Source organism: Neoarius graeffei, chromosome 7, assembly GCF_027579695.1.
Source record: "Neoarius graeffei isolate fNeoGra1 chromosome 7, fNeoGra1.pri, whole genome shotgun sequence".
Taxonomy (NCBI): domain Eukaryota; kingdom Metazoa; phylum Chordata; class Actinopteri; order Siluriformes; family Ariidae; genus Neoarius; species Neoarius graeffei.
Window position 1 is genome coordinate 38,282,940 of NC_083575.1, and position 17,782 is coordinate 38,300,721.

General features: G+C 42.8%; 1 protein-coding gene across 4 annotated transcripts in view; it reads right to left on the reverse strand.

The window, feature by feature from the left end:
* The window catches only part of thada (THADA armadillo repeat containing), a 272,868-nt gene that overhangs the window by 105,794 nt on the left and 149,292 nt on the right, over positions 1–17,782 (reverse strand). For all 4 annotated transcript variants that reach the window (XM_060925591.1, XM_060925590.1, XM_060925592.1 and 1 more), the window contains 4 exons: positions 16,753–16,875; positions 16,535–16,657; positions 12,861–12,952; positions 716–805 (listed from right to left, as the gene is read on the reverse strand). In XM_060925591.1, the coding sequence (XP_060781574.1) occupies positions 716–805; positions 12,861–12,952; positions 16,535–16,657; positions 16,753–16,875 (428 nt within the window). The remainder of the gene's footprint in view (positions 1–715; positions 806–12,860; positions 12,953–16,534; positions 16,658–16,752; positions 16,876–17,782) is intronic.

The window sequence follows — 17,782 nt, forward strand, 5'->3', positions numbered from 1 at the left end:
TTCACCGGCACAATGCAAGGGGGCGCGAAGTCGCTAGGAGTAGTTGGTGGGTGTGGTTAGTGGAGTGTTTATCCTCCGGTTACTTATAATGACTAGAACTTTTTTATATATAATGACTAGAACTGGAGTCGTATAGATGTCCGTACTTCCTCACTTCCTCAATCAACCGCTCTTCATGCTGCTCCATCTTCGCTCGTGTTTTTAAAAATGCCGGTCGTGAAAACAAACCAAACCGGGAAAGTAGGGAAGCGGAAGTGCGTGTACAGCGGATGTAGAGTGGACCAATCAGAGCCCTCTTGTCTGGGGCACTGTCTGCGAGGCTTCTGCGGTGGTCACAATTTTTGGGAGGTGCGCGCAGAGCGTCTGCGAAGGTGGGGGGGGGGCTACGCAGACACTGTCTGCGACGCTATCTGCGAGGACTGGGTTGTCAGTATAAATTGGCCTTTAGGTGTCTCGCTCAAGGGCACCTCAGCCCAAGGCCGTCCCATATTAACCTAACCGCATGTCTTTTAAACTGCAGGGGAAACCGGAGCACCCGGAAAAAACCCACGCAGACACGGGGAGAACATGCAAACTCCACACAGAAAGGCCCTCGCCGGCCGCCGGGTTCGAACCCAGAACCTTCTTGCTGTGAGGCGACCGTGCTAACCACTACACCACCGTACCGCCCAAGCTCCTGCATCAAAACAAAACACAGGAACCAACAACTTCTTACCTGTCCACTGAACTTGCAGCCTCTTCCAGTTGGCTGAGGAGAAAAGGATACAGGGCAGGAAAACGAGTGAAGAACTCCCAGCCTGTCATCCTGAAAGAGATGAGCAAAAAGGAGAGAAATGTTAATTGAGGAAATTCCAAAGCACAAAGGAAATGGTTAAAGAAAAAAAAAAAAAGAAGAAGAAAGCACAGTAAGAAAGGGAAAATCATTTGAACGACGCACTAAAATTCACCTCGGGCCTAAACAGGAGGCGACATGCAGGGTGTCATTAGGAAAGGAGGAACGTTTGTGTGCGTGTTTGTAGTGTATGTATATGTCTGTTTTTGTGTAAGTAACCGTTAGAGGTCTGATTTGCAAACCACTTCCTAAAGGCAGAGCTCTTTACAGCTCTATAAAGCTCTCATTAGGCTGCTTTGCTTGTGATGGTGCACTGCAGGAACACACGGCACAGCTTTAAAACGCTGCTTTATTCCCGAAGCAGGCCTGGGAATTTGGTTATGGACCGGGGGCAAGGCTTCGCGCAATGCAGGATTGTCGGAGACATGTGTAAACTTCCTGCTTTTAAACCAAACGTGCTTTGAGGAACGAGATGAAGTGAAACTGGTGCAATTAATTCTTTTTTGCATCCGTACTGGGGTCAGTCTCAACAACAGGGACAATTTTAGCACGAGTTAAACTTGAAGACAGAATCCCACACACATGTTCCAGCTTCAGCTGTGACAAATTTTCCTTGAAAGGAAGCCACACTCGTGCGCACACCACATCCTGTGGTGAGAGCATGTATACGCGGTCTGATCCAGGTTCAGGGCATGGTGCCGTCATGGTAACAAGGAGGGTTAACCCTGTCCGACACCCAAAACGCACACAGCGACCAGTTAGGCCTGACGTGAATGTGCAATGTGTGCCTGCATAAAACCGAGGATGCTTTCCATCAGAACCGCAAACGCTTTTTTGGACATTGTGTAACAACCTTGCAGAGTTCTTTGCGATAAACACGTGCCCATATCCCACATACACGAGGTTTTAAACGGTAACCTTCACTCAAGACTCCCACGTGACCCGACACAGCGACACAAACATGATTCAACCTGCTTCTGCGCTGATGTGTACAGAGGATTCCATAATTGTTCACACACTCATTTGCCTGTTGTGTTTACACGTCGCCCACGCACGGCTTATCATGCTTGTGTAGATATAAAGCATGCTAGAAAATAAAACGCTCCTGGTTACGCAGAGGACTGTATACATACTTGGAACATTTTGTTTTTGTGGTGAATTTGTTTATGGAAAACTGTACATTAGTACTGTGCATTCAGACAGGACGGGCTATCGATACACAAACACACTGCTCTCTGTTTTTGTGCAACACCTACTAACCCTGAATTTATAGGGTGTTCACACGGCACATATTTGCATCGATGCTGCACCGATGTATTTTGTTGCGATATATCTTACACCGGTGTAAATTTTGCGCAGTGTTCACACGTCACAAACCTGCTTACTAGAGAGAAGCGTGTTAGCACCGGTGCAGCCCCACTTGCGTTCACACATGCAACAGTAGCAAAAGCTTTATTACCATAATTTCCTTTGATAGTAATAAAGTTTTGATATCATTTCCTATCATTATTACTATCATTTGCGATAGTAATAATGCGGAAATGAAATATGCGCATGCGTGAAAATGTACTTCCTTTTCCCGGTTGTCATGGCATCACCAAGCGCCGGGAAAACAACGTGGATGAAGACACCAGTGTTGCCAGATATTGCTGATGTTTTCCATACCAAAATGCGTTCAAATCCGCCAAAATGCACTTAAAACTGCCCAATCTGGCAACACTGGAAGACACGCAGTTCTGTTGTTGTTGATATTCGCCATTTTGGAAGCGCAAAATACCAGGATGCAAATTATGCAATGCCCGTATGTAATCAACTCTCCTCACGCGTAGCGAGTCTGCCCCTGTAGCGTTCAGACGTCCCATTTTATATCGGTGCTGCCCCGCAAACTAGCATTTACTCCGGAGTAAATTTCTTAAACCACCTCCCGAGCAGGGTTAGATTTGCACCGGTTTAAGCAGCTTTCAGGGGCGACACCGGTATAACTTTGTACCGTGTGAACGCTCTACCGGGGCAGCCCCGGTGCTACACCAGAGTAAAAGTTGCCGTGTGAACATCCCTTTAGTGTAGGAGGAAAAAAAAAAATAGTTGAACCATAAACAAATGTTTAAAACATGTTTTGCATGGCTCATTAGATTAGAAGAGAGACTTGAGAGATGCATTATACAGGCTCCTGTCACTCGGATTACTGCCTGGGGGTTTAGCAGGTCAAATGAGTCAAGACAAATGACAAAAATATCATGAATTATCGACCTGTTGCAAAAGTGCTTAACACTTGACTGTGGGCGTGCAGAGAGCAGGCTTTCTCTGCAGTTTCATCATGTTTTAAATCCATACCTGTGATTACTAATATACATCTTCGTATCAGCCAGTTTTGCAACAGCTCAGCACTGATCTCACTCACGTAAAGCATTTTTAATTCATCTCGAGTCTATTTATTTTTAGACTGCACAAGTGGTTCACGTCTGAAAGGTGTCATTGCATCGTTTTTTCATTAATTGTGCGGTGGTCTCTAGTATGAAGGAATGCCCTGTGAGCCGGTTTTGGTGAAAAAAAAAAAAAAAAATGCTGTGGTGCTCCTGTTTCAGGCTGTTCGAGTTTGGTGGAGGAGTGGGTGGGGAGAGAACGACAGGATTGCAGCTCTTACTCATTAATATTCATGACATGTAAGCATATCGTTTCTGATTGGCTAACAGCACTGTGACGCTCCCTCCAGTGCAGGGGTGGGCAATTATTTTTTCCATGGGGCCACATGAGAAACAGAAAATTTTGTGGAGGGCCGGACCAAAAGGCTGAACTAAATTCTGCAGAATATTAATTGTATTTCTTTATATAAAGCAGTAAATAACATTGTTTTTACAAGCTGCTAAGACTGGTAAGAGGATGGAAAAAACGAGGTTGCCTTACAAAAAATGTCATTTATTCAATCAAATTTCCCAAAACAATGGTTAACAAAATGTGAACGTTTGTACCTTTTTTTTTTCAGTCACATTCACCCCAAAACACAATAAAGACATCACAATATTGTCTTTCTACTCCACATATCAAGCACCAAGTCCACCAAGCACTCTTTCACTAATTCCCCCTCCGAGAATGGCTCACTGTTTTTAGCGATTTTGTGGGAAAGCACAAAGCTGGTCTTGGTTGCTGCATCCCTGGATGTGTGACGCTTGGTAAAAAAGCCTTGCTGCTTTTCTAGCTTAGCCAGCAAAGCTTCCGATGTCCGCGCTATTTCAGCATCAGTCAAGTTTCGGTATTTCTCAGCGTGCTTCGTCTGGTAAAGCCGACTCAAACTGTAGTCTTTGAACACGGCGATCTGCTCTCCGCAAACTAAACACACGGCTTTATCTCTGACTTCAGTAAATAAATACTTAGCAGTCCATGTTTTGTTGAAAGCCCTGCATTCGCCATCTACCTTTCTTCTTTTTGCAAACATTTTGGGGGCTAAAGTCTTCTTGTGACCTGCTCGCAACAACGTCGATTCGGTGTAGGTATCAGATCTACAGATCGGCTCGGGCTCCGGCGCCTGCTGGTGACGTCACACTATGTGATTGTCTGGACCGTTTGAAGGATGACGTACAAGTTTGTGGCTGGTCTGGACAAATTACAGAAGTAGTTATTGCGGGATTAGTTATCGTGGGATTTCATGTCCTGTTCATGTCGCGTGCATTGCGTTTTTGTTGCACACAACTTCAAAATAAAAGCAATGCACATTCAGTCCATGCATGGGGTAAAATTAGAAAATACGTTTATTTTGTAATTTCTAATTAACCTTACGCGGGCCGGTCAGAATGAACCAAAGGGCTGGATGCGGCCCGTGGACTGTAAAATGCCCAGGTCTGCTCCGGTGGGTTATGGGCGAGGCCATGACTACTAATTTTCGAAGTGACGCAAGTTCGTAGGGCTTTTTCTGATTCGCTCGTTTTTCCATCTATTTTCTTTCATAGGCTAATACAGGGAATGGGGGTAGAACAACATTTTCACGTGCAGCATGCATATGCAACTCGGAGTGACCTATGGTATTTCAGAAAGAGCAAGTATTAAACGGTTTGTCGTGGAATGACACCTTGAAGAAAAAGCTTTGCTGTGGTTAAGTGTATTAACATGAGAGTGCACAAAGCTGTATGAAAGCAGCACGGGTCCTTTCTAATGTCTAGAACAGCGGCGATTCGCTTGCTTTTGACACCGAGAGTCATGATCGACAAGAAAACGGCCACCGAAAGTAATGATTAAAACAGGGGTTCTCAACCTTTTCTACTGTAAGGCCCACCTATTCATACTTGTAACGAGTCGGAGCCCATTAAAGAAAGAAAAAAAAATCCCAATTATTTTGGCTCATCTATTCTATTAGAATCTAATAATCTACTCTCTCTCTCATTATCTGTAGCCGCTTTATCCTGTTCTACAGGGCCACAGGCAAGCTGGAGCCTATCCCAGCCGACTACGGGCGAAAGGCGGGGTACACCCTGGACAAGTCGCCAGGTCATCACAGGGCCGACACAGACAACCATTCACACTTGCGGTCAATTTAGAGTCACCAGTTAACCTAACCTGCATGTCTTTGGACTGTGGGGGAAACCAGAGCACCCGGAGGAAACCCACGCGGACACGGGGAGAACATGCAAACTCCACACAGAAAGGCCCTCGCCGGCCACGGGGCTCGAACCCGGACCTTCTTGCTGTGAGGCGACAGCGCTAACCATTACACCACCATGCCGCCTCTAATAATCTACTGTAAAATATATTAATGGGATGCAATATCACTCCCTGTTACACATGGGAGTGCAGGAATTAAATAAACACAAAAACAAACTGTTTTTAGTTGTAGGTATTGTATTTAAAACTGTATGGATGTGCCAGAAGCCAACATAAAACCCTGCATGCGGGTCATTCTCAATCAAAAGGGATGAACGATCCAAAAGTAGAGTCTGGTCCATTAACGCAAGAACTTAATACCATGTTTGTGTACAGCAAACAAGCAAGTTATTAAAACCAAGAAGTGGATACAGAAACCACCCAACGGGATTAGATCCTTACATGTTAGCAAAGAAGGATTTTTCCTACGAGTTGGAAAATTTTCCATTCGTTGATTTCTTCGACATCTCAAACTACCTGGTGCTGCAGACATCGTTCTACACGGACACACAGATGAAAACCTGGAGGAACATGGAGGCGTACAACTTTTTACATGTGGCTGGGTTAAAGATCTGGCGATCAGGACACTACAAGATAAAGCCTGGATCGTTTATGCTCGGGTGAGTAGCATTTTTGGGCTTTTTGTACGCGTCTTCGCAATGGTTAATTAGCAAAATGGCACGAGTCGAACTGTATCACGTCTCTGTGGTCCTCTTCCTGTTTATGAACATTTGTTTTGTTCAAAGGCTACTTCTAATATTTTTGCTTATACAGTGGGACTGCCATATTCACTGACTCGCTCAAGCATGACCCCTTGAACTAGACATCCTGCTTATAGACAGCATTAACCACGCACACCTGCTTCCACTTTCGATTATTACTCGCCTTATTTAAACCCTGGCTTCTGTTAGTTTGTCTTGCTTTCGTTTTCATTTTCCATGCCGATGTTCCTCACTTCTACTGTCATATTTTCATGCCTAATTTTTGTTACTTCAACTATCCTGTGTAAAGTGGAAATGTAAGAATCCTGTTCATGAGAGAGAGCGCACATTCACATAACTTCATCTCATCTCATTATCTCTAGCCGCTTTATCCTGTTCTACAGGGTCGCAGGCAAGCTGGAGCCTATCCCAGCTGACTACGGGCGAAAGGCGGGGTACACCCTGGACAAGTCGCCAGGTCATCACAGGGCTGACACATAGACACAGACAACCATTCACACTCACATTCACACCTACGGTCAATTTAGAGTCACCAGTTAACCTAACCTGCATGTCTTTGGACTGTGGGGGAAACCGGAGCACCTGGAGGAAACCCACGCGGACACGGGGAGAACATGCAAACTCCGCACAGAAAGGCCCTCGCCGGCCACGGGGCTCGAACCCGGACCTTCTTGCTGTGAGGCAACAGCGCTAACCACTACACCACCGTGCCGCCCCCTTCACATAACTTATTACAGTATATATTTTATTATTCTATATTACTGATGTCAGTTTATAAACGAAACTTTATGCATGTACATGAAAAACAAAGCTTTATATATGCTTCACTTCTATCTGTGGTTTCAGTTATCCGCGTTAGATCTTGGAATGTATCCCCGCCGTATCTGCTGCAGCATCTCCTACTGTATCTGCCCATGTTTTCTTCGCTTGTTGTTTTGAGTTTGCGGTCGGTTGCTTTACATTGAGGCAGTACAAGTAGTTCAGTCACAGTATCACTAAATCATTTACGTCACTGCCAGCAATGTCATGAGCGGTCACAACATGCAAATCTGATGGTTCCGATTCTCACTTGGGCCAGAACAAAAGATTTTCATAAAATGTTACTAGGTCATGAGGGGGCAGATTAACATTTCGACTTTACCGTTTTGCTCCCGTTCCCACATGAAGCCATTACAACGTAATAACGGACAAATAACACAAAGCAGGGATGAGAGTGGGTGGTCACCAAAAAAGCAGAAAACAAGATGGCGCCCGAAGCCGGGGGTCTGGGAGGGATACCCCCCCAGGAAAATTTTGAAAAATAAGGCCTTACAAACCACTTTTCCTGCAATCAGAGCTGTAGTAGATAAAAAAAAAATCTGTTGTCTTTTTTATATATTTACATGAAAACATGTTTCAAATCAATAGGAGTATTGTTTGAATTCAAAATAAAATCACATTCTACATTCAAGGGTATGGTTACAATTTATGATCAACAAAAATGACAAACTAAATTCACATTAAATGTAAGTTTTATTAATTATCAAAATGTTCATATATTAAATAAAATTTCTTAGGGAGAAAAGGTCAGTCACCCTACAGTATGTCCTCATTAGTTGCATATGATTTCAAAGTCTTTTGAAATATTTAAGTTTTCAAAACTGTCAGCATTAATTCAGATTTACTGACCATCATATACATGTTCAATGTATTAAATCAAACGAATGCTAAGTTTATGGGATAATGTCTATGTACACTTTATACAATTATTTATAGTTCATTTTCATTTAATCATTTTGACGACTTCTTCAGCTTTTTGGCCAAAGACAAAAGCTTGTCAGTCCTCTGTTTTTTTTTTTATACCAGCATCAATTTCACGTACCTTCGCTTCGTCTCGCTTGTCAACTGTATTCGGCATTTTGAGTAAAAAAGCCGATACGAAAGAGAAACGTATTTTTGAAGCGCAGCGACGATGAACATGTGCAAGTTTCGATAAAATAGAACGATGCGGGTACTTTTGTAAGAACTGTTATGATTGGCTTTTGTTCTCTCCCACACTCTTGTAAGAACTGTTATGATTGGCTATCATGCTCTCGCCAGCGATGTTTTGGCCAATTACATTGTAGATAACACGTATTCTACCGTGAGACTTAGCGAGACTAAAGATGGCGAAAACGTAAACATGTAACATCGTCGTACGCTTGAGTCTCACGAAGGAACATACCCCAACCCCCCTCAATGAAAAAAAAAAATCTCAACGGATTTGGCATAATATCAATTTTCGCTCAGAAAAAGCGGAAAACTCTCATCCCTGCAAAGTGGTGCAGCAAGTTGTGCCACTACCTTACAGCTCCAGGGTCTTTGGTTTGATCCTGAATTAAGGGGAGAGTCTGGAGTGTAAGATGTTCCTGGGGTGTCCAGGGTCTCCGGTTTTTCCTCACACCTCCTAAAAAATATGCAGCTAGCTGGAGGGCAATTCCATGTAAATGTCAACCTCACCATGCAAAAATAAAGCAACATGTAATACATCAAAACCACTCCCAGAGATCTCACCTAGGCCTGTATTTTACAGATGTGAATAAGTTGAACCAATTTGTAACCAACCTAATATGTCACTGTCAGTCTTTCTTTCTTATAATGTAAAACCCAAGCTAAAATCAACTTTGATCATGTACAATTCTATATTATTGCCACAAGCCACAGAAATGTATGCTAAAATCCACAAAACAGCAAAACAATAGCCATCCTAAATATTATTTAAGAACTTTGATAGTTTTAGCTGATATTTAGAAAGTTTTTCAAAGGGTTATGGTGGTTAAATTGCTGATTTTCTAAACATATGCCATGTCTATCTCAGACGCGTCACATCCATAACGGAATTTCGTCACATCCATAACGCTGACTTTTCCTTCCGAAACTCTGCATGAAATACAAAAATATTTTAAACAAAGATTTTTTAATATTCACCTTGGACCCCTCTATCAAATGGATATCTCCATTTCGACATTAGGTTTACAATTTCACAGAGTTTGATAAAAATGTACAGTCACCCAAGAAAAGTGATACTTTTTCTGTCACATCCATAACGCATCTTTTATTGGCGTTTTCTGGCATGCCGTAGATGTATTATGGGAATTGTTCTTGTTCTATCACTTCTCCAGTATGGTACAGCCTTAAAATATGCAACACCTGTTTAAATACTGGGAGACAATAAAACATGCACTGGGTCATTTGTTGCCATTTTGAGTTCAAGTGTCACGTCCATAACGCTGGAATTGCTCGCGACTAGATATGATAAATTGACACTAGGGCTGTGCATTGCCCTGCAACAGACTGGTCTCTCATTCAGTATATAATTCGCTCTCGTGCCCAGTGTTCTCAGAACAATTCCAGATTCACCGTTACCCTGATCTGGAAAACACAGTTCGTGAAGATGAATGAATGACTCCGATGAAAACCATGTGAGATCACCTGGCTTTTTATTTTGTCCAACATAACGATGCAAGTATCATCATCTTCACTACTGTTCAACAATGTTCACTATTGAAAATATAAGTGTCCCGGAGAAAAGCTTCTTTCGTTTTTTGCACACAAATTGAGCTTAAAAGTTAAAAACACATCCAAAAACACAGGAAATAAACTCAATCATGAATCCTCAGTGCTTCAGAAAACCGATACGGAACCCAAAGCCAAACATGAGCTACAAGTGAGGAGCTAAACTTGTTCGATTACGTTGTAGGAACACACACACACAGGCTGTGACCAACACAAAAATAATAAACAAATGTAACCAAAAGCTCTGTTTCCTGTTAGTGGTATTGGAGAGCCTCTCGGCAGTGTTGTTATCGCATGATCTTTGTGCGAGTCAGGTCATAGAGCCCCATAATGCATTTCATCTCCACTGGAGCAAAGTTATCTAACTCCTGAGGGAGTGGAGGATAAAGAACGGATGGAGTGAAGAAGGGACGGAAAAAAAGAGTCTTAAAACACCAAGTCGCACACAAAACTAGTTAAATACATTGAACTCGGTTAGAAAATACCAGTCAACTCTCTCTCTCTCTCTCTCTCCACACACACATTGAAAAGCCCAAACATGGAGGCAACACTGGACTTGATAAAAACAAACACACACTCCTGTATTCGCATAGATGTAAAAACACATGCACATTGTCACACGTTTGTCTTACTATCCTTGTGAAAATTATTACAGCTAATTAATAAGCCCACACCTAAATTTAACCAGAACCTGGGTTCAAAAAAAAAAAATCCCCCACCTTTTAGCTGTTTAGTTTTTTAAATAAACCTGGAGCTTGCATTTATTTATTTATTTATTTATTTATTGTGTGTGTCTGTGGGGGGGTCCCCAGTCAACCGTCAAGGTCAAAACTGTAAGCTATTCCTATGAGACAGAAGGTATAGAAATGTGCAGACAGGCACATGACAACAACATAAATGAGACTCGAGGAAAGAGGAACAGAAAAATAGCTAAACAAACCGCAAATAAGTCAAAGCTGGTTGGTGTGTAATAGAATCAAGATGCAAATCACACTAAAAGAGAAGCACATTGTCCTGTTTGAGTAGACAAAGCCAGTAAACAGCTCAGGGCTTCACTGTGGGAGCACTAAAGAGAGATCTAAACCAGCCTGTCTGTTCCCTGCTGTCATCTGATATGGAGCTGCACATTACTGATGTTTAGTAGTTAGTTTTAGGAGCTATGCAATATCCAGGCCCTCCGTTTTTGTTTTCACTGGTCTAGCAAGATTCATCAAAACTAATCGTGATGGCTTTCTGACCGACACTCAACCTGTACGCCCAACCATGTGACCTTGATGGGCTGCACCGATGCCGTGGTCAGGGGTCAGAGCAGCAGCACAAGCTACACGGATTGACCAGAGAACTTCTGTTCCAGCAAAAGGGTGTGTGTGTGTGTGTGTGTGTGTGTGTGTGTGTGTGTGTGTGTAGGAGGGACCTTGTTAACATTCCCTCCAGTGCATGGAGAGATAAAGATGCCTTTGGGAAAGACAAATGGTCAGAGCTGACGTACATCTGCGAATTCGGTTTCTCTCTCTCTCGCCTCTCGTGATTTCTTTTAAAAGTCGTTATCAAACACAAGCCTGAGCTCTGACAGCGAAAGGAAAGAGGAGGAAGGATGAAAGTCAAAGAATGTGGAAGGGAGGGAAAATGCAAGAGAGCACCAACAAGAATGCGTATATATGCTCAGAAATAAAGGCAACAGAGAGGTGGAGGGTACATCTAGATTATCTGAGGAGTTGGATCAGTGCCTCACACTGTGGGCCAGAGAGTTCACGGATATTAATAACTGGAGAAAACGGAGTGAAGGCAAACGGTGTACAGGACTACAGTGCCCCCTGTTGGTGAACTTAAAAAGGCTACTTTCACATTGCCATTTTGACTTGACGTGACAGATCTGACTGAGCGAGGACTATGTGGACAGAAAAATCAGATCTTTCCAAATCAGACCCGAGCCACTTTCTGTACGAGGTCCTAGATGAGACACGTATCCAATAAGAGGGCATGCGAGATGAAGGAGAACGCTCAGACTGGAATTCATGTGGCTTTTTCTTAATGCACTTGGACTAAATGGCCAAAAGCGTTCAGACGCCTGACCGTCTCATCCATATGTGGTTCTTCCCCAAACTGTTGCCACAAAGTGGAGAAAACACAATTGTACAGAAGGTCTCTGTATGCTGTCGCGTTGCAGTTTCCCTTCACTGGAACGAAGAGGTCCAAACATGTTCCAGCATGACAATACCCCCGTGCACAAAGCAAACTCCAAGGCTGGTGAGGAAGAACTCGAGTGGCCTTCACGGAGCCCTGACCTCATTTGAACGCTTTTGGGATGAACTGGAACGTAGGCTCCGACCTGGCTTTCTCACCTGACATCAGTGCCCGACCTTACTAATGCTCTTATGGCTGAATGAGCACAAATCCCCACAGAGAAAGCCTTCTCAAAAGGGACGGGGCCATTCTAAAAGCTAAGTAGCGGCCAAATGTGGATCGGATGTTCAACAAGCACACATTGGTGTGACGGTCATGTGTCCACATACTTTTGACCATATAGTGTAGCACTGTCATCCAGTGAAGCACAGCGGAAAAACAATAGAGGACAGTAATAGCGGTGACTCTATTCATTGGAAGTATGGGAAAATTGATTGTTGGGTAAAAATAGAAGGAATCTACCACAACCGACTCGTGTTCAAAACAATTGGCCATGAAATGGCAAAATACAGCCACAAGGCCAAAGGAAAAATAAAGAGCCTTAAGTTTAATTTCAAGGAGGTAAAAAGCTTGAATCAGTCATTGTAACTCAGCATGCCCCCTTTTACAAATAACTCTAGCACATTTTGGGTAATAAAACCAGTTTTTTTTTCCTTCCCCTGGTGAAATACTCTGGGAATCCTGTCCATTTCCACAATGCTCTTGATATCCATGTATCGATGCATACAGTGCATTTCGGAGGCCGGGCATTAAAATTTAATTCACTTTAAAAGACAGACACGGGGCATTTCCAGTTATGAACATAAACTGTCAAGATAGACAGACAGATCTGACCTAAAGACCAAACTCGGAAATGTGCAGTGAAGCCGTCATGTGAATGCAGCCTTACACTTGTATGCAATCAGCAGTATGCAATCAAAGCAAAGGCATACAGGAAAAACTCTACGGCGTCATACTTATTCTTTTTGGCGTGCTCATCCTTCCCTCTCTTGACGCCAAATATCCGAGTGATCAGAGTACTGAAAAGGAGCGTAGAGGAATTCCTCACCTGAAGAACAGAAATAAGTGATCCTATATTAACATATTGCTATGCATAGTTTATACATTTTGCCAACACAGTGAAAAGGATTACATAATTTAATGCGTAATGTAACGTAGTCGTGCCAATAAAGTGCTTTACACTTAAACAGAAAGAGAAAGAAAGTGATACTGAGAGAGAAAGAGGGACCCAGTGAAAGGATGGAAAAGAGTTGACCTAGATACACTTTCCCTGTCCTTACTGCTTTAAGTAGAAATCACTTTGCCATGCAACCCATGGCTCGGATGGTTTACATATCTATAGTCTCAGCCCAAGAGGCAGCCAGAGACACAAACGGGCCATTTTCCTTCTTTATCCTTCCACAAATCCCTCACGATGCAGTCATAAGAACTGCTTCACGTTAGAAGTGTGACCCTGAATCTCGCCTCACATCACTTATAATAATCTATCAAGAAGAGCCGCATTATACACCGAAACCCCCGGAGTTTCTCACAGATCTGGGTCACGATACGACTGGGGACAGTATTCTCTTGTAGTGTTCATACACGATCATACCACAGAGACTGCCGGGAGGCTATTTTAGAACACACAGAGACAAAGCAAAGTGAATGGATCAGGATTTCCATACTCCAGTGCAATAAATCTCCTTTTGAGGAGCGGGAACAAATCAGAGAGACAAAAGGAAACTGAAGGAGACAGAATGTGTGTGTGAGAGAGAGAGAGAGAGAGAGAGAGAGAGAGAGAGAGGGACTGACAGCTATAGGAATGTGACCTGGAACTACACTACCGTTCAAAAGTTTGGGGTCACTTTGAAATGTCCTTATTTTTGAAAGAAAAGCACTGTTCTTTTCAATGAAGATCACTTTAAACTAATCAGAAATCCACTCTATACATCGCTAATGTGCTAAATGACTATTCTAGCAGCAAATGTCTGGTTTTTGGTGCAATATCTCCATAGGTGTATAGAGGCCCATTTCCAGCAACTCTCACTCCAGTGTTCTAATGGTACAATGTGTTTGCTCATTGCCTCAGAAGGCTAATGGAGGATTAGAAAACCCTTGTACAATCATGTTAGCACAGCTGAAAACAGTTGAGCTCTTTAGAGAAGCTATAAAACTGACCTTCCTTTGAGCAGATTGAGTTTCTGGAGCATCACATTTGTGGGGTCGATTAAAGGGGTACCAAATATAATATGAGCAATTCCAGCGTTATGGACGTGACACTTGAACTTAAAATGGCAACAAATGACCCAGTGCATGTTTTATTGTCTCCCAGTATTTAAACAGGTGTTGCATATTTTAAGGCTGTACCATACTGGAGAAGTGATAGAACAAGAACAATTCCCATAGTACATCTAGGGCATGCCAGAAAGTGCCAATAAAAGATGCGTTATGGATGTGACAGAAAAAGTATCACTTTTCTTGGGTGACTGTACATTTTTATCAAACTCTGTGAAATCGTACACCTAATGTCGAAATGGAGATATCCGTTTGATAGAGGGGTCCAAGGTGAATATTAAAAAATCTTTGTTTAAAATATTTTGTATTTCATGCAGAGTTTTGGAAGGAAAAGTCAGCGTTATGGATGTGACGAAATTCCGTTATGGATGTGACGCGTCTGAAATAGACATGGCGTATGTTTAGAAAATCAGCAATTTAACCACCATAACCCTTTGAAAAACTCTCTAAATATCAGCTAAAACTATCAAAGTTCTTAAATAATATTTAGGATGGCTATTGTTTTGCTGTTTTGTGGATTTTAGCATACATTTCTGTGGCTTGTGGCAATAATATAGAATTGTACATGATCAAAGTTGATTTTAGCTTGGGTTTTACATTATAAGAAAGAAAGACTGACAGTGACATATTAGGTTGGTTACAGATTGGTTCAACTTATTCACATCTGTAAAATACAGGCCTAGGTGATATCTCTGGGAGTGGTTTTGATGTATTACATGTTGCTTTATTTTTGCATGGTGAGGTTGACATTTACATGGAATTGCCCACATACAGTTGCTGATGTGACAAAGTAACGTATTCTTAAATATTCTATCAAATTTATATACTAGAAAACAACGAAATATCTTGGTAATTGTAAATATAGTAGTCAGTACGCTAAACGGCACAAGAGTCGCCATTTTTAAAAGACCGTGACGTCAGCGCTACCCACTGCACTAGGAGAGAAGCGTGTAATCATGGCGTCGGGCGCATCAAGTGAAAGCGACAGCTCTGTCGAATCATACGAAGAGATCCCGCAAAAGACACGTCTGGAGGATCGTTATGCTTTCCATCGGTCCTGTTATTACACCCGAAAGCAACACACTGTGGCATTGTGTAGCCGATCACTTACAATTCATCCTACTTTCCGATTCACACGTGCTAGTCCCAACCTCAATGAGCCAACACAACTGGGCACATACATACGTCATGAGTGTTACGCAGAGAAAATGAACGTGCATTCTGATTGGATAAAATTAATATCATGGCGGGCTGTTCAAACTGTGGAAATAGTTTGCTCGAGCTACTTTCAAAACACTATAACTTTCCAACCTTAGAACAAAAAACTTTTGTAAGTCTTGAATAAGGTTCGTTAATGTGTGTTTTATTGTTATATTTACTCTATATATTGCCCTCTGTTCCCCTTAAAATGCTCAAAATGGCCAGAAAAACGGCTTGACTATATTTTCTATTCATTTTACAACTTATGGTGGGAAATAAGTGTGACTTTTCATGGAAAAACCGACTAGTGGCCTAGTGGTAGCGTGTCTGCCTCTCGATCGGGAGATCGTGAGTTCTATTCACGGTCGGGTCATACCAAAGACCATCACAAAAAATGGTACCTACTGCCATCTGGCAAGGCACGCTGCAATACAGATGTGCATGGGGAGTTAAACTCTCGTGGTTACCAGAGGACTAGCCCCCCACTGTAACCCTAGCTATGTAATAGGCGAGAGGCCGAGGGCTACGGAAACGGAGATCGGAGCCGCCCGATGCGCCACATACAGGTTGGGCCTGGTTAGTACTTGAGTGGGAGACTGCCTAGGAATACCAGGTACTGTAAGGCGTGGGAAGGACTTTGACTTTTCATGGAAAACACAAAATTGTCTGGGTGACCCCAAACTTTTGAACGGTAGTGTAGTGCTTTGGTGCCCTGGTGAGATGTAGTAAAGGTGTTCAAAATGTCTAAAGAGCACTGTACAGGTATGCATGTATGTATTTTTACATGCAAGTGAGTATGCAGACACGTGTGTGTGTGTGCGCGCATAGAGCACTTGTCCCATTGTGCACCTAATCATTAACTTGACAAAGCCTGGAAATCAGTTACAATTTAACACAAGTGTACGTGAGGAAAAGCATGAAGAAATACAAGTGTGTGCGTGTGCCATTGCCAAACTGAAATTACCTCAGCTTTCAACTTTATGCAATAAAGTAGAAATGAGCTGGCAAGGATCCTGTGTTTGTGTGAAACTCTGACTGTACGCTGACCACTTTATTGCACGTGAAGTGTGTGTGTGTGTGTGGGGGGGGGGGGGGACATTGCAATAGGGATAATGATCATTAAAAAACAAAACAAAAAAAAACAACAACTTACAGCCCAGATGGGGGAGGTGAAGCCGAGCACTGCAGCCTGTAGGCCTTCTGCCACAAAGGGCACAATGTTTTCTCCTAAACGTGTGTCCCGATATAGAGCCCTTAAAATATTCAAAGCATGGACCTGATGACATGTACACAAATTGTCAGTTTAGAAAGCATAGCCATTTCATTTTCTTTTTGTATTCGTGAGTAAACTGGAGTGTGGATGGGTGTAACCTGTGGGACAGTGCTGCGGTCGGTAGCGCCATCGTGACTCGGCATGGCCAGCGCCGTCAGCTCCCTCATGGTCACCTTCAGCAGGCTACAGCTGGACGACTTCGGCTCGGAGGACAGCAACGCCTGCGCGCACAAAATGCTCGTGCTGTGATTATAGAACATCATTAAGGCTTGGTGGTTGCGCTATAGCAATGCAAAGCTGAGCACAGACATTACTGTGACCAACAACAGATATGTAATGCATTACTCGTACTGTTGTCATGGGAGTCATTCCACAATGTCAGTAAGGATGACTGGATTAACTCGTGGCGAAAACGAACACAGCTCAGCTCTCGTTCTCCCCCTGCCTCACGCTCATTAAGAGCCCCTATAATCACCACACCCCAGCACGCATTCATTACCGTAGGGAGGGAAGCTGAGAGTGATGTGATCAAACTCCAGTTTCATGAGTTCTTAATTCTGGTCATGGAACTAAAAAGTTCCTATAACGTCTCTGAGGAGAAATGAGGAAAGGAGTAAGCATGACCAAGCTTGTGAGACTTAGGGGAAAAGGAGCCACAGGGTGTGACCCCTCCACGTCAGCCTGCCTTTTCCGGATGAATATGCCGCAGGAACGCACACACTCCAGCCAGGGGATGGAATTTATCCTCGCTCTCCCTTCCTTTCGCTCTCCTGCCTTCTAAATCTCACTCCAGTGATTACATCCAGCAGTGTATCAGAGCCTAATCTAGGAATTTGAAAATAGAGGACAGATCCCTCACTAGTTGTAGAAACAGGGGACAGAAAATATTAACATGGGTAAAAATATCCCTCATTTGCTCCAGTTAGTGGGGACAGAAAAATAAGTAATACATTGGTAGATATTTTCAAGAGTGCATCTATAAACAGAACAGTTTTATTAATAAAACTAAATACATGTAACAAACATTCATATCAGATATTAATCTATATAATATCATAATTACGGCACTATACATATCCTTTAATACAGTGATATGAAAACCATATCAGCAAACACTTATCCACAGTT